Source organism: Notolepis coatsorum (assembly GCF_963971535.1).
Source record: "Notolepis coatsorum genome assembly, chromosome: 6".
Classification (NCBI taxonomy): domain Eukaryota; kingdom Metazoa; phylum Chordata; class Actinopteri; order Aulopiformes; family Paralepididae; genus Notolepis; species Notolepis coatsorum.
The window spans coordinates 155,550,956-155,575,257 of NC_140170.1; the positions used below are offsets into that span (position 1 = coordinate 155,550,956).

At 43.0% G+C, this 24,302-nt stretch overlaps 1 protein-coding gene across 3 annotated transcripts in view; it reads right to left on the reverse strand.

Moving 5' to 3' along the window:
* Positions 1-21,952, reverse strand: part of il17rc (interleukin 17 receptor C) — a 32,107-nt gene extending 10,155 nt beyond the window's left edge. The window contains exons 1-8 of one of the 3 annotated variants that reach the window (XM_084316838.1): positions 21,836-21,921; positions 16,753-16,867; positions 15,313-15,337; positions 10,152-10,382; positions 5,421-5,524; positions 5,118-5,235; positions 3,366-3,407; positions 20-150 (exon numbers count right to left, since the gene is read on the reverse strand). In XM_084316838.1, coding sequence (XP_084172964.1) covers positions 20-150; positions 3,366-3,407; positions 5,118-5,235; positions 5,421-5,524; positions 10,152-10,382; positions 15,313-15,337; positions 16,753-16,863 — 762 coding nt within the window. In that variant the 5' untranslated portion in view covers positions 16,864-16,867; positions 21,836-21,921. Of the gene's footprint in view, positions 1-19; positions 151-3,365; positions 3,408-5,117; positions 5,236-5,420; positions 5,525-10,151; positions 10,383-15,312; positions 15,338-16,752; positions 16,868-21,835 lie in introns of all 3 variants that reach the window. The other 2 variants (XM_084316839.1, XM_084316837.1) reach the window with 2 other exon arrangements.
* Positions 21,953-24,302: the final 2,350 nt, after the last annotated feature.

The following is a 24,302-nucleotide window of genomic DNA, read 5'->3' on the forward strand; positions in this document are numbered from 1 at the left end:
TGCACCGCATCATACTTACACTGCATCTTCCGTTCCCCTCATACTGGAGGCACATGAGAGGGACCTGGTCCTTGTTCTTGCCAACAACCTGCAGTTCCACCCAGTTCCTCTGCAGGTCCGTTCTGCTGGTGAGTCTGGGTCTGGGGACGACTGACGAGAGGCATGAGACACACACTCAGTCAGTATGTTCTTCCTGTGCCCCAGGACAGTTCAGTCGGTATGTTCTTCCTGTGCCCCAGGACAGTTCAGTCGGTATGTTCTTCCTGTGCCCCAGGACAGTTCAGTCAGTATGTTCTTCCTGTGCCCCAGGACAGTTCAGTCAGTATGTCCTTCCTGTGCCCCAGGACAGTTCAGTCAGTATGTCCTTCCTGTGCCCCAGGACAGTTCAGTCAGTATGTCCTTGCTGTGCCCTAGGACAGTTCAGTCAGTATGTCCTTCCTGTGCCCCAGCCCCAGGACAGTTCAGTCGGTATGTTCTTCCTGTGCCCCAGGACAGTTCAGTCGGTATGTTCTTCCTGTGCCCCAGGACAGTTCAGTCAGTATGTCCTTCGTGTGCCCCAGGACAGTTCAGTCAGTATGTTCTTCCTGTGCCCCAGGACAGTTCAGTCAGTATGTTCTTCCTGTGCCCCAGGACATTTCAGTCAGTATGTCCTTCCTGTGCCCAAGGACAGTTCAGTCGGTATGTTCTTCCTGTGCCCCAGGACAGTTCAGTCAGTATGTCCTTCCTGTGCCCCAGGACAGTTCAGTCAGTATGTTCTTCCTGTGTCCCAGGACAGTTCAGTCAGTATGTTGTTCCTGTGCCCCAGGACAGTTCAGTCAGTATGTTCTTCCTGTGCCCCAGGACAGTTGAGTCAGTACTGTATGTTCTTCCTGTGCCCCAGGACAGTTCAGTCAGTATGTTCTTCCTGTGCCCCAGGACAGTTCAGTCAGTATGTTGTTCCTGTGCCCCAGGACAGTTCAGTCAGTATGTTGTTCCTGTGTCTCAGGACAGTTCAGTCAGTATGTTCTTCCTGTGCCCCAGGACAGTTCAGTCAGTATGTTCTTCCTGTGCCCCAGGACAGTTCAGTCAGTATGTTGTTCCTGTGCCCCAGGACAGTTCAATCAGTACGTTGTTCCTGTGCCCCAGGACAGTTCAGTCAGTATGTTCTTCCTGTGCCCCAGGACAGTTCAGTCAGTATGTCCTTCCTGTGCCCCAGGACAGTTCAGTCAGTATGTTCTTCCTGTGCCCCAGGACAGTTCATTCAGTATGTTCTTCCTGTGCCCCAGGACAGTTCATTCAGTATGTTCTTCCTGTGCCCCAGGACAGTTCATTCAGTATGTTGTTCCTGTGCCCCAGGACACAGTTCAGTCAGTATTTGTGAACACACACCACTCTCTCCTAACGTATGCCCTGTTGTGTGTGTTGTTTATGTTATTATTATATTATTTAGTTTAGCATTAGGAAATGGTTCCCAAAGTCGGGTCGATGGCGCCAGATGGTTTCCAATTTTTATTTTTTTTTAAATAAAAAAAAAATCCAAAATTTTTATTAAAATATTTGCAGTCAGGCCACTGAACTTAGAAGCAGGCCAGGACGCGTCTATGCCTTCTACAACGCTGTTCGGTTTCCGGGTTCCTCTGATTGGCCACTGACCTATGCTATTATGCCCCCCTTTACACTCTCGCCCTGTGAAGTGGAAGCGCCAGCGGGGCGAGGCGGTGGTTTCTCCCCGGCTCCGTGCGCCGCTGACTCTGTCCAGCTCCAGCAGCAGCGGCCGTCTTCCGCCTGCGGTATCCTCTCTCCGAGGCGGCTCGTTCTTATTATTATGCCCCATTGTTCAGGTCGACATGGTCGCACAAACACCCATTGGAGGAGTAGTGGGGGAGAAGAAGAGGAATATTTTTAAATAGCAAGATCATTATCGAAAAAAAAAAGCATTATCGACTGGCAACTCTGTGCTCGTCAGACATGTTGTTTTATGTCATGTCATGTATGTTGTGTATGTCATAAATGTCGATATGAATTGAAAATGGGGGACCCTGATGTAAACAAGACAAACGTCTTTCTCTGGTCTGCATCCCCTTAACAATTGTTCTCCCCCACTACTCCTCCAACGGGTGTTTGAACAATGGGGGATTAATACGAACGAGCCGCCTCGGAGAGAGGATACCGCAGGTGGAAGATGGCCGCTGGAGCTGGACCGAGTCAGCGGCGCACGGAGCCGGGGAGAAACCACCGCCTCGCCCCGCTGGCGCTTCCGCTTCACAGCGCGAGAGTGGGCGATAAGGGGGGCGTGCTAGCGTGCGGTCACGTGGGCTTAGTGGCCAATCAGAGGAACCCGGAAACGAAACAGCGTTGTAGAAGGCATAGACGCGGCCAGGACAGTGTTTCTAGTTGCAGCAGCGCAATAGTTAGAGATAACCTAGGTGGGGAACAACCAGGAGATCACTGCAACTCACACAAGTTGGAGAACTCTCTCTCTCTCTCTCTCTCTCTCTCTCTCTCTCTCTCTCTCTCTCTCTCTCTCTCTCTCTCTCTCTCTCTCTCTCTCTCTCTCTCTCTGCTCACACACACACACACACACACACACACACACACACACACACACACACACACAAAAGGAGCTGCATGTGATTGGTGGAGGCGGGACCCTTACAAAAAACTGTTGTTGCTAATCATTGACACATGCTAGCCTGTAATAATCCCCCCCAGAAAAATCTACTTTGCATTTGATATATTGCAAATATATGCCATCACACACACTGGCATTTAAAGGGTCAAAATCAGTGTTGTTGCTAATCATACATATGTTAGCCTGTTTTTTAACAATAATTTGTGATGCCATCACAAACACTGGCATTTAAAGGGTACAAATTAAAAAATGCCTGCACCAGAATGCAGGAAATGAAGTCTTTGTAACAAGAAATGTCCTGGTGGGGGACCCCCTGCTTAAAAAGTGGCCTGACTGGGGCTATATTTTGTACTATATTTCCTGGCCTGAATGATTTCCCCAGTCCGGCCCTGGTTAAAAGCCTCCAATGCTTATTAGTGTGTGTGCGTTTGAACGTGTGCATGTTTCAACCATACTTTTCCATTTATAAAAAAAAGAAAAGAAAAAATTACATTTTTTAATAGTGGGGGTCGTGGCTCTCTGACCCCGTTATTTTTGGGTCGCGGCCTGAAAAGTTTGGGAACCCCTAAGTAGACCATGATCTAGTAATGATATAATAGATACCCTCTGCTCTGACGTCATTCCTTTGTGCCCCTCTGCAGCAAGCCATTTGACATCAAATAAGCATAATTTTTATTAGTATTTGTGGACACCAAATGGCACAAGGGGATGCCAAATGACTGGAGGTAAGACTGTGCTTGTGAGGATCACTTACCGTCACACTCCTCGATGTGTTCCTGTAGTTCTGAGGAGCACACTGTGGAGAGGCAGATGTGTGGTAGAAGATAACAGATGAGTGATAGAAGATAACAGATGAGTGATAGAAGATAGCAGATGTGTGGTAGAAGATAACAGAGGTGTGGTAGAAGATAACAGAGGTGTGGTAGAAGATAACAGAGGTGTGGTAGAAGATAGCAGATGTGTGGTAGAAGGTAACAGATGTGTGGTAGAAGGTAACAGATGTGTGGTAGAAGATAACAGATGTGTGGTAGAAGATAACAGATGAGTGATAGAAGATAACAGAGGTGTGGTAGAAGATAGCAGATGTGTGGTAGAAGGTAACAGATGAGTGATAGAAGATAACAGATGTGTGGTAGAAGGTAACAGATGAGTGATAGAAGATAACAGATGAGTGATAGAAGATAGCAGATGTGTGGTAGAAGATAGCAGATGTGTGGTAGAAGATAACAGATGTGTGGTAGAAGATAACAGATGTGTGGTAGAAGATAACAGATGTGTGGTAGAAGATAACAGATGTGTGGTAGAAGATAACATGTGTGGTGGAAGATAACATGTGTGGTAGAAGATAGCAGATGTGTGGTAGAAGATAACAGATGAGTGATAGAAGATAACAGATGTGTGGTAGAAGATAACAGATGTGTGGTAGAAGATAACAGATGAGTGATAGAAGATAGCAGATGTGTGGTAGAAGATAACAGATGAGTGATAGAAGATAACAGATGTGTGGTAGAAGATAGCAGATGTGTGGTAGAAGGTAACAGATGAGTGATAGAAGATAACAGATGAGTGATAGAAGATAACAGATGTGTGGTAGAAGATAACAGATGTGTGGTAGAAGATAGCAGATGTGTGGTAGAAGATAACAGATGAGTGATAGAAGATAACAGAGGTGTGGTAGAAGATAACAGATGTGTGGTAGAAGATAACAGAGGTGTGGTAGAAGGTAACAGATGAGTGATAGAAGATAACAGATGTGTGGTAGAAGATAACATGTGTGGTAGAAGATAACAGACGTGTGGTAGAAGATAACATGTGTGGTAGGTAGAAGATAACAGATGTGTGGTAGAAGATAACATGTGTGGTAGAAGATAACATGTGTGGTAGAAGATAACAGATGTGTGGTAGAAGGTAACAGATGAGTGATAGAAGATAACAGATGTGTGGTAGAAGATAACAGATGTGTGGTAGAAGATAACAGATGTGTGGTAGAAGATAACAGATGTGTGGTAGAAGATAACAGATGAGTGATAGAAGATAACAGATGTGGTAGAAGATAACAGATGTGTGGTAGAAGATAACATGTGTGGTAGAAGGTAGAAGATAACAGATGTGTGGTAGAAGGTAACAGATGTGTGGTAGAAGATAACAGATGTGTTGTAGAAGATAACAGACGTGTGGTAGAAGATAACAGCTGTGTGGTAGAAGATAACAGATGTGTGGTAGAAGATAACAGATGAGTGATAGAAGATAACAGATGTGTGGTAGAAGATAACAGCTGTGTGGTAGAAAATAACAGATGTGTGGTAGAAGGTAGAAGATAACAGATGTGTGGTAGAAAATAATAGCACCATATGATCCAAATATTAGTTATAGTCTTAGAGAAACAGAAAATGAGCTGTAAGTTAGTACTAAAAGTGAACTGATGAACTGTTGTGTCCGTTAACGAGGGTGACGTGCTATTATGTATGTACTTTGTGGTTAAGATTCTAGTGTATCAACACACTACCTGTATCGATGGAAGGCACAACAATGTCTCGATGAAGGCGTTGCCCAGTGCGTTGCTCGAACACTGACAAGCTACTACCAAAGGAAACTCCGAATGGCCTAAAGACCACCAAGGACAGCTGTAGAGATCACACACATAAACGCACGCGCACACACACACACACACACACACACACACACACACACATGCACATACACACATCACGTATTACATTTGGGCTTTGGAAATTAAAATGCATCTAATCTACTGGCTGTACAAGATTTAAATACATACAAATCAGTGTGAATACGGCATGTTCTGTACCTGTGCCTCATTCGGCTGAGGGAGAACAGCAGGGTTGACTGTAAACGCAGCTCTCTTACATGCTGGTAACATTCTCGCTACTGCATAACACACAGTCACAGATGCTGTGGCAACAGAGAGAGAGAGCAGGGTTGAGAATGGCTTGAAATAGCAACACAATACTGTATGCGACTCATTCTGACATTACAGTAGCTCATCATTTCGTCAAAATTATGTTTGGCAGTTTTTTGGGGGGGGGGGGGGGGGGTAATATTATACAAAAATGTCTCTGGGCTTTTGTCATCTACCATAAATGCACCAAATGTATTGTATTAATTTTATACAGTATATAGAACTGATAAGTCTAGAATTTATATTGGGCCTTGTTCCAGGATATCAACCTGCAGCACTTTGATTGATTGATTGATTGATTGATTGATTGATTGAAAACTTTATTAACAGATTGCAGAATGGGTACAATACAGTACAGCTCAATACACACAATTGTTAAGGGGATGCAGACCAGAGAAAGACTTTCATCTTGTTTACATCAGGGTCCCCCATTTTCAATTCATCAGGACATATATGACATACATGACATAGACAGTACTGCTACATCTATACATTTATGTCATGATGTGCTCTGTCCTTGTGTCCATGACTGTATTGTGACCTGTATCCCTACTATGTCTATGTGATTTTGTTGTGTTTTCATTCTAATGTTATTTATCTTGATTTTATTCTGTTTTTATTGCTAACCCTTTTTTTACACAGGATTTTAGCCTGTACCTTCTGGCAGGGGGACTGCCAATGGAAATTAGCCTTTTGGCTAAAATTGGGTGCATTTACATTTGTAAAATGTTTTATTAATGTACACTGTACTTGAACAAATAAAGTAAACCTAACCTAACCTAACCAGATTTGCAAATACAGTACTGTTTGTGATACAAAAAGGTGGGGGGTTGGGTAGGTGGGGAACACTGTACAACTGTACAAGCAAAACTGTACATTGGAATATTGACAAAACCATACTTGGTCAATTACTGTACATTGGAGGGGGTTGGGTTAGGACATTTACAGGGGCTCTGATTGGCCAGGTCATGTGACATGTGCGCCAATCGTGGGAGAGCAAGTTCTGCGCCTATTTCCGGGTCTAACAGCCTGCAAACTACCTGGCGTTCTATCGCCATGCTCTAAGACAAACTCTAACCTTAACCAACTTCGAAAGAGTGCCTAAGCTTAACCGTTGGAATCAGGGCAGGCGTTCTATCGCCATGCTCTAAGACAAACTCTAACCTTAACCAACTTCGAACGAGCGCCTAAGCTTAACCAGTGTAGAAACTTGCGGTCCCACGATTGGGCGTACATGTCACATGACCAGAAATGACCTGGCCAATCAGAGACGTGGAAACGCAGTTCTGTTGTAGAAGGCATTCAGGCGGGCCAGTTTCGAATTGCAGTCTCCCGTAGGTGTTCTTTGAGAGTGGTTTTGAAAGTGGGTAGTGATTCACATTCCTTTACAGCTTTGGGTAGGGCGTTCCATATTGATGTGGCATAATTGCGAAACGTGTTTAGTCCCTTGTTTGAGCCGAATCTGGGTTTAACATGATTTGTGGAGCTCCCTCTGGTGTTGTGATCGTGGTATTCACTGATCTTTGGGGACATGTACATGGGTACCTTGGTCGTGTATGTAGTGTATCTTGTAGACCAGGCCCATTGCAAGTTGCTGTACTCTGTCGTCTACTCTAAGCCATCCTAGGTTGTCAAAGTGGACAGGGGTGAGGTGGGTTCTATGAGTAAGGTCAAGCAGTAGTCTGACCAGTTTGTTTTGAGATGTTTGTAATTTAGTTTTTAGCGCCTTTGAGGTGCTTTGGTACCATGAGGTGCAAGCATATTCGTAGTACCCTTGAATGAGTGCTCCTGCCAGAGTCTTCAGGGTATTCTTGTTTACCAGAGAGGAGATCCGGTACAAGAATCGAGTTCGTTGGTTGACTTTTTTTCTTACATAGGATGCCATTTTGTCACAGGAAAGATTAGCCTCTAGGATGGAATCCAGGTAGGTAATACTAATTTCATCTTTCCTTGTGACAATATTGTCACCCACTGTAACTGAGAAGCCGTCGGTCTTGCTGAGTTTTTATTTGAATCGAAGAGAACGGACTCTGTTTTGCCCATGTGTAATGATAGTTTGTTATCAGCGAGCCATATGCAGATTCTGCCTAGTTCTGAGCTGAGGGTTTTTTCAACCTGTAACTTGTTCTTGTCAGAGACCAGCAGGGCTAAGTCGTCTGCGAACAAGAACAAGTTGCAGTCACAAGCTGATGACATGGCATTTGCATAAATTAGGAACAGTAGCGATCCTAGTATGCTTCCTTGTGGAAGACCACAGCTCACTATGAGGGGGGGGATAGGGTACCGTTTACCTCCACCATCTGTTCCCTCCCCTCAAGGTAGGATTGCATCCAGCTCACTGATAGACTATCAAAACCAATTGCTTTTAGCTTGTCAATCAGAATGGACTGATTGACAGTGTCGAAGGCTTTTTGTAGGTCCAGCATGACCATGCCGCAGTATTTTGCTCGCGTCCACCTCTTGTTTGATGTGGTCATTCAAATAGAGAAGGCATGTGTCAGTGGAGTGGGATGCTCTGAAGCCAGATTGGAATTCGTAGATTAGATTTTTTTCCGCTAGGTACTTTGCAACCTGTTCGTAGACAATTTTTTCCATGACTTTCGAGATGGAGGTAAGAATAGAAACAGGGCGGTAGTTGCCTGGGTCTAATTTACTGCCCTTTTTTTGCAGAGGGGTCACTCTCGCAATTTTGAAGTCCTTGGGGACGTGCCCCTGTTTTATGGAGAGGTTTATTATGTGTGTGATGACTGGGGTGATGGCGGCTGCTGAGTCTCTGAGGAATTTGGAGGGGATGTTGTCATGGCCAGTGGCCTTGTTAGGTTGGAGGGCGCTCAGTTTTTTGAGTACCTCATCTGTTGTTACCATTTCCAGTTTGAAGTCGTCTTTGCGGACCCCTAGGTTTTTGTAGTAAGCTACTATGTGTTCTACCCCATAATGCCCTGAGTGGGAGGGTAGTTTGTTTACCAGTGTTGTGGCTATGTTTGTGAAGAAATTTTTTAAGTAATTGGCTACATCTAGCTTGTCTGTGATGAGTGTGTTGTCCGTCTTTATGTTTATGTTTGAGAATCTGGTTTTAAGTTTTTTACTGCAGCCTAGTCGATTGTTGAGTAATTTCCAAAGTTCACATGGTTTGTTTTTGTTTTCCTCAGTTTTGTCATTGATGAAATTCTTTTTTTTGCAGTTTTGATCACGTCGTTTCTTAGTCCGTTTCTTTCCAGTTTGAGTTCAGTCACGTGGGCTTGGAGTTCACTGCTCGTGCTTTTTGTAAGCTTTGACTGACTTTTATGAAACTCATTTTTTGTCTCTGGTTTTCATAGCGGCCAATATTTCGGAGTGCATCCACGGCTCAGCGCGATTTTTTACCCTTGCGGTTCTTAGTGTTTAGTCGTTTAGTGTTGTTGAAAATTTGGTTTTGAAACCAAATTTATTTAATTTAATTTATTTTTTGTCGAGTCTGAAGTAATCAAATTATGTTACTCAAGTCCGACTCTAGTCCAAGTCATGTGACTCGAGTCCACACCTCTGTTAACCAGATAACTCATGTAAAGTTAATGGGGCCACTGTTAAAAGCACTCGATCATACTTGATAACTTCTTTGCTTTTGGTTCATTGTGTCCTGAACAAGCTGGTGAGGAAGGCTAGCTCCGTGGTGGGAATTGAGCTGGTCAAACTACAGGTGGTGGCAGAGAGGAGGATGAGAAGGAAGCTGGCCGCTATCCTGGAGAACCCCTCCCACCCCCTCTACGATGAGCTAGTCAAGATGAGAAGCACGTTCAGTCACAGACTCATACCCCCCCGAACCTCCACTAACCGCCTTGGCCAGTCCTTCATGCCAGCGACCAGGGGTGTAGCTGGGGGGGGGGGGGGGGGGGGGGGGGGTAGCTTAGGATGATTCCAAGGGCCCAGCACTGGGGGGGGGGGGGGGGTAGCTTAGGATGATTCCAAGGGCCCAGCACTGGGGGGGGGGTGCGTGCGTGCGTGTGAGATATATAGAGAGAGAGGGGGGGCTTTGGTAGACTATTGCATTGGTCCATTCATTGAAGATGAACGCAATGCGACATCCTTTACTAGGCTCACCCACCAACAGTGCAGGTGCTGAACTGCTGATCCATTCCGAATGTATAGGTAAAAACCATATTATGCATTTTCATCAATAAGAAAATGGCCAAAAAGAATTCCGCTCGCGCGCTTACACGCGCTCGCATTCACTGGGGGCCTACAAATACATTCTTTCATGGGGCCCAGAATCTGGAGCTACACCCCTGCCAGCGACCACCAGGCTCTACAACTGTGTAGGCATGGACTGCTATGCTAGAACTATTAGGAATGTCTGACCACTAAGTGTGTCTGGCTCTTAACCACCAAAACCTACACAGACTATAACGTATATCATGCCAGTTAGGGTAGTATATATATTCAGATTACATTTTATTTTATTGTTTATTATCTCATATTTCTATATTATATGTATATTATTATAGTTTTTCTATTACCCCGCCCATACCTGTCCCCCCCCAACCCCATGCTGCTATGACCCCCGAATTTCCCTTATCTTATCTCTCTCTCCCCCTTTCAGTTTAAAACTCAAGAACAACCAGCATGTGTAGATTCACGTCACACCTGACTGACCCCGGCTCCTCTCTGCATCTTCCTCTTCCTCAGCCCCGGAGCTTCCCTCATCTTCCTCCTCCCTCTCGTCTTCGCTGGGTTGAATGTAGAGTTGTGTGTCTATCAGCAGACAGAGAGAGCACTGGGCCCCGTCCCGACAGCACAGAGCGGCCTGCGCCTTCACATCCCTGACCTCCACAGCCACGGTGTTCCTCATTTCTTCCATCCGGAATGTGCTGGTGTCTGGAACGGGAGGGAGGTGTGGTGCATGCACACATGTTTTAAAGGAACAAGCCGACATTATGGGAAATGCACTTACCGTCTCCTCCAGAGTCAGACAAGAAGATAGATACCAATTTCCTGTGCGTTCAGTAGACAACAACTCAGCACCCCCACTGACACCCCCCATTGTGTTACATTAACACACCCTTACTGGACTATATTTGTATATACTGTACAATCAAAACTCTTCATACTTGTTCATACTTCACTGTTGCATTACTGCTCAATTGCACAGCCCTGCTGAATATTCCATCCCACTGTATTGTTATTTTTATTCCAATTAGTGTATTAAACTTGACCACATTGTGTACAATGTACAGCCCTGGCCTATTTTATTCTATAATTATATTCTATTTAGGGATGCTCGATATTGGCTTTTTTACCGATACCGATATACCGATATTGTCCAACTCTTAATTTCCGATACCGATATCAACCGATACCGATATATGCAGGGTTCCCCCCCCAAAGAAACTGAATAATTTCAGGTAATTAACATTACATATGTCTTGTTGTGGAATTAACATAACATTATGCATACTTTTGACAATAAATAAAATCAGAATTTGTTCTTACTTGCTTGCCTGGGTAAATAAAGGTTATAGAAGTGTAAAAAATAAAAAAATAATTTCTTTTATTATATTTTTTTAAACCGATACCGATATTTTCCGATATCACATTTTAATGCCAATATCGGCCAATAATATCGGTAGGCCGATAATATCGGACATCCCTAATTCTATTCTATTGTGCTTCTATTTTTTTTTTATTCTACCGTAATTGTCTGTCCGTTAATGTCATAGCCAAAAACGACAAAATCAAATTCCTTGTATGTGTAAACTACTTGGCAATAAAGACCTTTCTGATTGTGATTCTGAAAGTCTTCAGGATGCAAGCTAGCCTAGCTTAGCACAAACAAATGGGAGTGGATGCGGACCAGCTAGCCCAGCTTAAAACTCTGGGAAAGGTGTGTTTGGCCAACAGCTAGGCTAGCTTGCAGCCGGATCGCTTTCTATTGAACACAGGGAGAGGAAATTGGTATCTATCTTCTTGTCTGACCCTGGAGAAGACGGTAAGCACATTTCCCATAATGTTGGCGTGTTCCTTTAAATCACATACAGGAAAGGGAGGTAAACACTGTAAACACAGTGAAACACTCTCTGTGAAATAACAGAGAAAGAGAGAGGAGGTAGAAACAAAGGTTATCCTATAACCCTAGTTATATGAATGCTGGCTGAGCGTCTCGCTCCAGCCTTATTGGGATATATCATCTTTCATGCACATATTGTGTGCGTGTTGAAAAATTTCAGATGCACCCGCATCTGCCCGTGGCCACGCCTGCTCCCATGTTTCCATAAAACACAGGGTGTGGTCACACTCACCACCAATGTGACAGGCGCTAAAAACAAAATTACAAACATCTCAAAACAAACTGGTCAGACTACTGCTTGACCTGACTCCTAGAACCCACCTCACCCCTGCTCCCTTTGACAACCTAGGGTGGCTTAGAGTAGACGACAGAGTACAGCAACTTGCAATGGGCCTGGTCTACAAGATACACTACACGACCATGGTACCCATGTACATGTCAAAATACTTCCCAGTGAATACCACGATCACAACACCAGAGGGAGCTCCACAAATCATGTTAAACCCAGATTTGGCTCAAACAAGGGACTAAACACGTTTCGCAATTATGACACATCAATGTGGAACGCCCTACCCAAAGCTGTAAAGGAATGTGAATCACTACCCACTTTCAAAACCACTCTCAAAGAACACCTACGGGAGGGAGACTGCAATTCGAAACTGGCCCCTGTAAATGTCCTAACCCAACCCCCTCCAATGTACAGTAAATTACCAAGTAATGTATGGTTTTGTCAATATTCCAATGTACAGTTTTGCTTGTACAGTTGTACAGTGTCCCCCACCCACCCCTCCTACTTAACCCTCCCACCCCACCCACCCAACCACCTCCAATGTATAGCGACATTAGTGTAATTATTGTCAAACCCTATAAATAGCATTTGGAATAGGTCTTATTTATCGTTGCATTTGGCTGATAAGTCATTGCCGGTGGCCGGGAGGAACGCATTCAATTGTAATGTTATTACTGGGGTATCTGTAATTAAAATATCACTTAAATGCAGGGGATCGGGGCTATCTACTGTCATCGGGGCTGATGACTCCTCTGATCAACCCCAACAGGAGCGCATCTACAACCGGGCACACTCGCGCACAAGAGTCACCGTGGAGCGTGCAATTTGCTAAAGATACAAGGACAACAGTTAGATTAACGATCAAGTTCGTTTACTGTATGCAGGCTTCGCAGGGCTCTGTGTCTGTGCCATGCGTTATATATGCGCAAGTTACTGTTCCATGATGTAGGCTATGCTATTATATATAATTTATATAGGCTACCTAATACCAACATCAAAATAGATTGTATGCCTCTACAAATCATATTATACCAGGTAGCCAATTGAACTTTAAAAGAACTAAACGAAAAAAGGCATTCATATTCCAGCATTGTTATTATGACACCAACGCCAAACAGGTTAACGGTCTTTATTAGTATTTTGCGCTGCCCAGGCAACAATGGTCTTTAGGGAGTCGTTGATATCCAACATCACCGTGTACAAGTCCGTCAGCCTGTTGCGTATTTCTCCCGTAACACGCGTTGTGTCTTCTTGGTTCGACAGTGCGTTAAATTAGTTGGTTAGACCTCCGTGATCAATCTCGCTCTCAGTGAAGTTTCTCAGAGTTCGCTCGGCTTAGTCAATTTTTTTCACATCCCATGGGGGTGTTTCATTACCATATATGGATAATCATGCACGAGCATAGACGGTAAGAACAATTGCTATTTATCAACACAGAGTGTGCGTATGACCTGTGTACGCATGGTTGATAAATCCCGATTTTTCTGTGCGTAGAGACATTCTAAATTCCGTGCGTAGGACCGAAAATAGAACCCTTTCTACGCATTTTTGATAAATGAGGGCCCAGGACCCTTCGGGGAAATCAGAATGTATCTGCGACCCGGCGAGCAACGGGTTAAACTGATCCGGTCCGGCGTGACCAGGACGAGTCCCGCGCCCTTGTCACGTCGCCGCCCCTCTCCGGGTTAGGTACACGTGTCGATCAAAACATCACATGGGGCGTCACCAAGACGGTCAGCCCGCGAACGCACAGCTCCCGGTGGCCCACCCAACGGGCGTGAAACCCCCCGCCAATGTTTGATCTACCCCGGCATTTCCCGCCGGAGATGCACGCGAGTCTTTGAGTCTAACCTATATTGCACTGGCGCTCGGTAGAGATAAAAACCTCCTTCCCGGCCGACCACATAAAAAACGCAGTTTTTATGTTGTTGGACAAACCAGGGCGCGCCGGTCCCGAAGGTGGATTCAATCATTGAAAAACACCCTGGGCCAGCGCTGATACCGGTCTCGTAAGACCAAACGCTGACTTATGAACAGCGTGTATGCTTGTGAAAAACCAGAGAACGGTGACGGCGAGTTTCTAACAAGAAAAAGCCCCACAACGTCTCTCCCCACTGTCTGGGACGACCAGTAGGGAGCTGGTCCCGAAAGACACAGACATGGGTTTCTACATAACGAGCCTGGGAATAAACTGCGTCAATTCCGCTCTTTATGTGAGAGGGGAAGACGTCGGCTTATCCCAGAGAGACCTCAACGTGAGTGAAACAATTTAAAAAGCAGCCAACTGAGCAATGTTATCAGTTGCCGCTAAATTCTGTACTGCGGCGATACAAGCTTCATCAGCCCATTCAGCCACCTGCCGGGCCGACTCGCCCCTTGGCGTCGGCTTCCGGGCGGGGTGCCACTCTACCATGTCTGGGCAGAGGACCGACACCAACTGCTTCCCTAAACGTGGCACACCGGTCCTAAGCCCTGCCACCAGCCCGTCTACCTGTGTAAAAGGTAGATAAGCCTCGGCTAAACCCTTAACGTTACACTGTAAAAAAAATAATTTAACACAGGAAATTCACTGTATTATTTTACAGATTACTTCTGACTTTTTATACTTTAAGTGTAAATGCCATAAAAATACAGTAAATTACCTTTTATCAAAATATGAACCATCAATAAAGGTTGTAATCTGTAAATGTATTTGATCTTACAGTAATTTGACAGTAAGCATATGGCAACCATTGATGCCAGACATCTACCGTTTCCTTGCAGCTTTATTTCTTACAGTGTAGACACCGTCTGCGATGTAATGGTTGAGTGGAGAAACCCTGAGCACAGCCTCAGCGTTCCCCCGCACTGGAGTGGAGCCCCGAAAGCAACAGCATTTAGCATTAGTGGCGCGCGCCATGATACTGGGAAAACACTCAACAATGTTACACATTGTGCGCAGTACACAGCCCCCCCGCGCTGCAGACACACTGCCCGTTCGTCTCAAGAGACAGCGGGCGGCAGTGACAGTAATACTAGAGGATGCCGTCACCAACCCTACCTTAGCACGACTCAGCTCGACTGCTGACCATCGTGTGAAGTTCACCCGACCACTGTCACAGAACTGTGAAGACAGTCCAGCGTCGAGCCGATATCCCGGTCGTGCTGAGGAACACCCGGGGGGCTGGGGAATTCCAGCGGTAATCCGATGTGCTTTAATTCTTAACTAAACAACAAACATGTCCACTGCTGACAGGTGCCTATGAGCAAGAAGTCACGCGTGAAAACAGATGAGAAGGGTATGAGTGTGACCACACCCTGTGTTTTATGGCCACGAGCAGATGCGGGTGCACGTGAAAGTTTTCAACACGCGCACAATATGTGCACGAAAGATGATATATCCCAATAAGGCTGGAGCGAGACGCGAAAGCCAGTATGATATATAATGGACAAGGGAATAAGGGTAAACTCACCCTTCACTGTGCATTCAGAAAGACCCTGCAGAGAGAAACACGAATGAAGTTAAAAATAAAATGCAGTTTTGATGTTTATCACCACATTTCTAGTTTCAAGTTTTGTTTAATTTGTCACAGGTAGGCCTACATGTACATTATAGTGAAATGCTTGGTTCTGTACGACCCTCCTGAGATTGTGCTTCATACAGTGGAGTAAAGACCAAACACTATACGAAAAATATACAATATAAAAAACGATGTACAAAATGCTAAAACAAAATGCAAAAATTAGGTAGAAGAGGTAGTGCAAATGTTTAAGAATAAATAGATAACATATGGTGTAATGTTTAATAATTTTTCTATTCTCTATTCTCTTAGCCTTGGCTCTGCAACACCCTGGTATGGTACATGGTACTCAATCAGACGTAATGAGTTTTATCGAGGCCCATACTGTGTGGTCAATATGCACACACTGAGTAAAATTACTACCCTAACCCTTGTGACAATTGTTTACACAATGTATAAGCAATACCTTTTGTCCTTTTACCATCAAATATTTGGACGAGGGGTCCAGGGTGTGAGACGGAAATTAACAGTATGGCATCAGAGGGAGTTTACAGCACGACAAAGGAAATTAAATGTGTGATCAGTCAACACAACCAATGTGTGGTGCAGGGAATTCACGCTTGAGTGGGCGAACACATGCGTCAATGTGGTGATGGGCTCCACGGGTCAACTCATCATGTCGGAAATGTATCATGTGACCAAATGGTAAATACCAAGTGATAGGGTTTGAGTGTGCTAATTAGGTCGTAAAAAATCAGGACCAATCAGGTACAAGGCAACAGATTCAGACAGATTATTCAACCTTTCTTTCTTTATGCAGTTGGTTTGAGTGATTTTTAGGAATCCCAGCATGTCAATGTCATATTTATGATGGTGTCTCATGATATTCCATGTTCACAATAAAGTATGTTTGCACCACAAAAGGTGAAGGGTCAGTGAAACGTGACAACTGGGTATCATTGAACCTTACCACTGGCATTTACCACTCGGTTAGTTTACCACTGGCATTTACGGGGTCATCCCTATGTTCCCCGGGTCCTATGTTCCCCGATTGATTGATTGATTGGTTGATTGATTGAACATTTTATAAATTTTAATTATTTTATTAATTATTAATGTCCGCCTTGTTTCGAACTGGTTAAGCTTGGCGACTCTTTCGAAGTTGGTTAAGGTTAGAGTTTGGAATCAGGGCTGGTGGTCTGACTATCTATCGCTACCGGGGAACATAGGACCCGGGGAACATAGACATGCTCCCGCATTTACCACTCTGTTAGTTTACCACTGGCATTTACCACTTGGTTAGTTTGTAACTTCCTGGTGGTAAACTCTGAAACTTCCGACTTTACGAGTTGACGGGGAGCGACCGAACGCACAATTGGAGTCGTCTCTAACCTGCGAACATGTGACTCCTTGACCGCGGTATCTGACGACCTCCAGAGCGAACGAAGGCGCGCAGAGAAGCGTCAGCAGGAAGGATCTAAGCAACCGCCCGAGGGACGCCATTTTACTTCAGCAGACAGAGATGAATCAAGGATCAATTGATTGGATCAATTTACAATTTAGTGATTTAGCTGACGCTTTTATCCAAAGCGACTTACAGATTGTGAACAGCATGTCACCAGGAGGGGTACATCTCTGGCAGCTAAGGATCAGTGGCATTGTTCATCAAATAATCTCAAGCTTGAGTGTTACACTGCCACCAAGCCTCTTTAACTCATTCAGAACGCAGCGGCCCGCCTGATCTCAAACCTACCGAAGTCGGCCCATGTCGCCCCACTTCTTAGGGACCTGCACTGGCTCCCCATTGCTTGATTTAGATTTTATTTTATTAGACATTTTTAAAGATACAAGATTCCAGAAAAACGGCAAGGATGTTACACAAAAAAGTCAAGACTTATTTCCATTGTGATCCTTGGTCTCAGACAGACAAGCAATACAAAACAGGACCATAAATAACAATTTGACAAACTGCTGCACAAATCCACTTCAAGGCCCTCGACCTGGCATACCGTGCGGCAAAGGGAACCGCTCCTGCCTACCTCCGGTCAATGGTCTCTAACTACACACCCTCAAGACCAATACGCTCTGCATCTTCTGGCCGTCTCAGACCCACTCCTATCCGAGCTCCGGGAGGGTCATCAAGGAGAACCTGCCTTTTCTCAGTCCTTGCCCCACAATGGTGGAATGAACTACCCACCCCAGTTAGGACAGCCGAAACCAGTCCAATCTTTCACCGTCAACTAAAGATGCACTTCTTCAACCATTATCAAAAAATATATATATATCTAACCCTAACTAACCTTACTGTCATGCACTTGTCCTAATAAACTAACCTACACTGTAGCACTCAACACTTTGATGTACATTGTTACTCAGCTGAGTTGTGCCCTTCCTGATGACATGTTGTACAGAACTTGTAAGTCGCTTTGGATAAAAGCGTCAGCTAAATGACTAAATGTAAATGTAATGTGAGTGCATAGTAGTACAGACATATTAGCAAGATAGGTGAATGAAGGAATGAAAACTTTATTTAACAGATTGCAGAATGGGTACAATACAGTACGGCTCAATACACACAATTGTTAAGGGGATGCAGACCAGAGAAAGACGTTTGTCTTGTTTACATCAGGGTCCCCCATTTTCAATTCATAGTGACATTTATGACATACACAACATACATGACATTTATGGCATAGGGACATACATGACATACAGGTATTTAGTACTGTTACATTTGTGACATATCCGATATGCAAATATACAGTACTGTTACCCATAGATCCTAACAGAGATTATATACATATGATGGGGAGGAGACTGTACATTAGGAGGGGGTGGGTGGGTGGGAGAAAAAATATACATACGGTGGGGAGAAAATATATACATACGGTGGGGAGGAGACTGTCTATTTGGGGGGGGTTGGACCTTTACGGTGGCCAGTTTCGAATTGCAGCCTCCCGTAGGTGCTCTTTGAGAGCGGTTTTGAATGTGGGTAGGGATTCACATCTTTTTACGGCTGTGGGTAGGGCGTTCCACATTGTTGTGGCATAATTGCTAAATGTGTTTAGTCCCTTGTTTGTGCCGAATCTGGGTTGCACATGATTTGTTGAACTCCCTCTGTCTGGTGTTGTGGGCGTGGTATTCACTGACCTTTGGGAAGTATTTTGACATGTACATGGGTACCTGTGTGGTGTAGTGTATCTTGTAGACCAGGCCCATTGCAAGTTGCTGTACTCTGTCGTCTACTCTAAGCCATCCTAGGTAGTCAAAGTGGGCAGGGGTGAGGTGGGTTTTAGGAGTAAGGTCAAGTAGTAGTTAAACCGGGAAACACATTTGTGTGTATATGCAGGCTATATAATGCATTATTAACAGGTGTTTCAGGTCGAAATGACATTACACTGCTTGTAGTAGTAAATCAAATAGCATATTTCTTTAAATAAAATTACAGAAAATTATCACTATCATCTGTTGCAGCTGCACTGTTCTCCATAAAAATAGCATATTTGGATAAGTTTGACCATTTCTCAAAAACAGAAAATCATGTATTTTTTTTAAATACAGAAAAGGATCACCAAGTTACCATTTCTCAAAAAATATAAATAAATACAGAAAATAAGCACTCTTTCACTCAGTGGACATTTCTAGCTCAATGCGAGGTCTGCTGCTGGCTAATAATACGGTCAATACGTGGGGAGATCTTTGACAAGGCAACACGCATGTCATCATCAAGGCTCAACTTGGCCCTAAATTTTGTTTTCAGAGCTGTCATGGATGAAAAGCCAGCTTCACACAGATATGTGGTGCTGAATGGTATCAACACCTTAACTGCTGCATCATGAGATACTCAGCACCACACTCTGAAACTAGCTCTCCAGGTGGTATCAGATGAGATTTCAATGAGGTCTTCCAAGAGTTTGGATGGAGATGTGTCAGGAAGCTTTGTCTCAATGTTGTCTGTAAAGTTTTTTTTATCCAGAGTAACTTGGTGATCCTTTTCTGTGTTTTATTAAATAATGATTTTCAGATTTTGAGAAATGGTCAAACTTATCCAAATATGGTATTTTTTGGTAGTTTGAACCTGCTCCAGCGCAGGGTTAAGTTCAGTTATCTCGATAACCTGCATGGCCACGCCCTCGCAAAGAAATGCCAGCTCCCTTCCTGACATATTTCTCACAGTCTAGATTCATTCTGAATTATGTTTTTGTGCTTCGTTTTTCTAGAGGGGGCTTTTGAAATGTAAAATAATATACCTAAAATGCTGATAATAAATCATATTCAGCCTATAGATTTACTTTGTCCTAAATAATGCACGTCATATAGGGATGTCCGATATTATCGGCCTACCGATATTATCGGCCAATATCGGCATTAAAATGTGATATCGGAAAATATCGGTATCGGTTTTCAAATTTTGTATTAATTCTTTTACATTTCTATAACCTTTATTTACCCAGGCAAGCAAGTAAGAACAAATTCTGATTTTATTTATTGTCAAAAGTATGCATAATGTTGTGTTAATTCCACAACAAGAGATATGTAATGTTAATTACCTGAAATTATTCCGTTTTTTGGGGGGGGGGGGACCCTGCATATATCGGTATCGGTTGATATTGGTATCGGAAATTAAGAGTTGGACAATATCGGTATCGGTAAAAAAGCCAATATCGAGCATCCCTAACGCCATAGTTATACGGATACGGCGCTCGCGCGTCGCGACACACAATGTGATTATTTTAATAACGGAGCATTGCAAATGTGAATCCCGCGGGGATATTTTTAATGAATGAAACGTTTGGCTCTGATTAGTTTCATATTCTTCGCTGTTGATGTATTTGCTTAACGGAGCGCCCGGATTGTGTTTCATTCAAGCATAAATTGAAGCGTCTTTATGCGTGGACTGTGGATATTAATTACGACGAATCTGAATATGTGGATTGTTGAAATGTATCACTGTCACTCACACCTTATTGTGATATTGTAACTGGGATTAAAATGTGTGATGAGATGCGCTGTTTGACGGATTTGAGAAATTGAATGAGCCTTTGACGTTTTGATGAATTCATTTGAGAAAATGCATTTATCTGTTCAAGCACTGTTATCTGATGATGAACAGGAGGTGTCACTGGTATAAACCAAAGGTTAATCAATTCAATGCATGTATGGATGATGTCCGAAACAGATTAAAACCTGGTTAATAGTGAAACTGTATAGCCTCCCTCCAAGCCTCTCTGACACGTTATTTCGGGGGTAGCGCCTTGAAAACTTTGGGAACCATGTATTTATATATAAAGTACATGATACCTAAGCCGAGCGCATACAGTACAGATATCCTCATAAGTATCTATTATTTCGTATCAATTAGATACTCTTTGGGCTTGTTTGTATCTACTTATTCTGAAAGAGTTGAACTAATTATTTTCGCTAGCAAGATCTCATTTGATTATTCATTCCATTAAGCCTACTGCCAGCAGGCACATTTAAAGAAATATAATCTGATTGATTGGGGGTAATGAGGGACTTAAAATTAGCCTATAGATATGCATTTAACTTGTTTGCGAGGCTATTGAGCCGTACTGTATTGTACCCATTCTGCAATCTGTTGATAAAGTTTTCAATCAATCAATCAATCAATCAATCAATTCCGTTAGAAGGATTTCTGCGATCGACACCTGCTGTCTTTTCAGGTGAGGCGGCAGCGCGCAATTATCCTGAGTATCAAGTCTGGTTCGAATTAACGAGACTCAATCAGCGTTCAAGGAACAGGGAAAGCCTGGATTCAAACATCGGGTTAATTGAATCTGGATAATGGGACTTTTGATCGACTTAGTTGAACCAGGTACAGGGAATAGGCTGGGAAATATGTATTTTTAATTTCAGCTTAAAGCTATTGGTGCCTTTTGTTGCACTTGCATTGGGTTGAAAGGTGATGCAGAGCTTGCTGTATTTCTGCTGGGCAGGTACATTTATCTGAAGTTGCCCACTGGAGCTTTAACACCCACACTTTATTACAGTTTTACTTGTGTACATTATTTGTGCCCCTGATGTAATCCTTCTGTAACTGCTGCTGCTTCAGACGTGTTTTCTCCAGTTAACATTTTCTCATATGAATAACTCATTAGTCATGTTATCTGGATGAGATCAAATACCTGGCTTTGATAGATAGGCCCTTCGGAAATTGGGTTAGGCAACATAATGTTCTGTTAGCCATATGGGATCATATTTATGGTAACACCAAATCTTTCCGAACCATTTCACTCTCAAATCCACATTCTCTACCTGCTTACCTCTGATTCTAAAGGTTGACTATCCATGGAATCCTTTTTATTCCTATGCTTGGTTTACATAGGTTCCTCATTAGTTACTAGGTACTTAATCATTATTTGTGCCTAGTCTTGCCATATTTATATACCTTGTTTCACCTACAACAATGTTAAAATTACATTACATACATTATCAATTAATCAATTCTACTTACTGTGTGGAGAGTCAAATGTTGTAATTGCCAGAATCCAGGTTTGTAGAAAACATGTCTGGCCTCAGTGCAGCCCAGCCCAAACTTCCTTGAGCTACATAGTAGGTTAATGAACATGGCAGTAATCTTCCTGGGTCCTTGCGTGCGTGGGTCAGTCCCTTCCCTCCCTCATTTCCTCTCCTCTCTCTCTCTCTCCCCCTCTTTCTTTCTCTCTCTCTCCAGTCTCAAAACACTCCCCTAAATGTAACTTTATGCTCTGAACTCTGTAATTATACACCTCTCCCATGTCGGTGTGACCAACTGACACCCAGGAGGATCAAAGTCCACGCTTGGTGCCGAGGTATTATCACAATAAACTATTATCACAACTTTTTCTCTCTTATAAATCAGTGGGGTTGACTCACATAATTACATTTTAACACAAAGAGACCTTTGACTCGTGATGTCATCGGTATGGTAAATATTCATTGGTTCACTCCTGGCACAGATTGCTGTTCGACAAGTTTGTAGCCTCAGTTTAGTGGAAACAGCATCACGTCGGTGTGATGAAGGATTGCATTCACCCATGAGGATGATTCAAGGGCCGTAACCAGCTCAACTTGTTTCAACACGTACAGTTATTGTGAAATCCATTGGCCGTTGGTCCAGTTCCCATGCTTTATGTTCATAATAGAGTGACAAAGCCAGTGGCCGTATAGCCAGGGTTATTATTATATTAATATTAGGGCTGTCAGTTTATCGCGTTAATTAGATTAATTAATTACACAGCAAATAATCGCGTTATGAAAATTAACTCAAAATTAATGACAATTTTTTTTTTTTTTTTTTTATAATAATATTTTTGTTGTATCTCATTCATTCCATAAGCATGTAGAATACACATTTACAGATTTTTTTTTAATATGGTCCATTAGCATGTTCTTGGTATCTGATTCTAGGGACATCTATGAATCTCAGGGAATGTATTCCCAGTGTCAGAAATACTGTGGGCTAGATCCACAAAGAATGGATTGCACGGAGCAAGTTGCACCCTTACTTACAATTCATTATGAATTGAAAATGGGGGACCCTGATGTAAACAAGACGAAAGTCTTTCTCTGGTCTGCATTCCCTTAACAATTGTGTGTATTGAGCCGTACTGTATTGTACCCATTCTGCAATCTGTTAATAACATTTTCATTCAATCAATCAATCTGCGCGGTGATTGATTGAATGAACATTTTATTTTGAGTAAATTGTAATGAACCAAATGAGAATATCAATAATTCTTTTTTATCTTTGACTGTGAATAACACCATGCTCAAATTGACCAGACCTGAAAAATCTAAGCAAATTAATAGATGGAAGATGATTAAACAGAAGGTTTTGTAGATACAGTACTGAATTCTGCCATCCGGACACATGCAATTTGAAATATGATTATAGAATATAGAATATGAGGCATAAAATGGTAATGCGATTAAAATGCGATTAATTAGATTAATTAATTACAAATCCTGTAATTAATTAGATAAATTTTTTTAATCGCCTGACAGCACTAATTAATATACAAATATGAATTATATTAGTATATTATTATCGTTTTCTATTTTTCATTCGTTTTGTTTTCAGTTTAGTTTCAGTTTGTTTCCAGAGTGGGTTTGCTAGTTTCAGTTTAGTATCTTATTGTTTAGAAATGTTTAGTTCAGTTTTTATTTGTTTCAGTTTTAGTTTTTTTTTGTTTTATTTATTTTGATATGAGGGGTATTTGTCAGGGGACAATATTTCAGTTCAAGTTCAGAATAGGTATTGTGTAATACAAACACAGAACCCACAGTCATGTAGAAGACGTCAGTCTCAAAGAACATTATAAGAGAAGAGAAGATTTTCCTTCATTGATTCCCTTGGGGAAATGCAGGCGTCATAGCAGCATGGGGGGGGGGGGGGTATAGGTACGGGCATGATAATAGTAGAATACATAAATATAGGCAATAGACTATAGTAAAGATAGAAAATAAGCAATATAATTAACTCTGAATATATAAGAATATGAGCAAGTAAACAGTGTAATCAGAGGTGCATATGAGGGTCTATCAGTTACAGACCCGGCGCCATGGGCGGGCATTAGGGGGCCGGGCCCGCCCACTAAGTCAGCTGTGCCCACCCTGGTAAAAAAATTATTTTTATTTTTTTGTCAATCAAAGTCGACTATTCAAATCCTTAGTCGGGGACAGCCCTAGTGGGCACTGATGTCAACAACAACACTACTGAAGCTAGCACGGCACTTCGTTTTCTACCCTCAAGAGCGTCTTTTTTTTTTTAAACTTTATTTTTTAGCGTTTATCGCTTTTCTGGTCAAGCATGACCGACAGAAACAGGTTGAAATGGGATGTAGAGCAGGGGAAGACATTCTGAGAAATGACGGCGGGTCCGGGAATCGAACTCGTGTCACCCAGATCCGTGACGAGCACGGTTTTCCCTGACGCAGAGA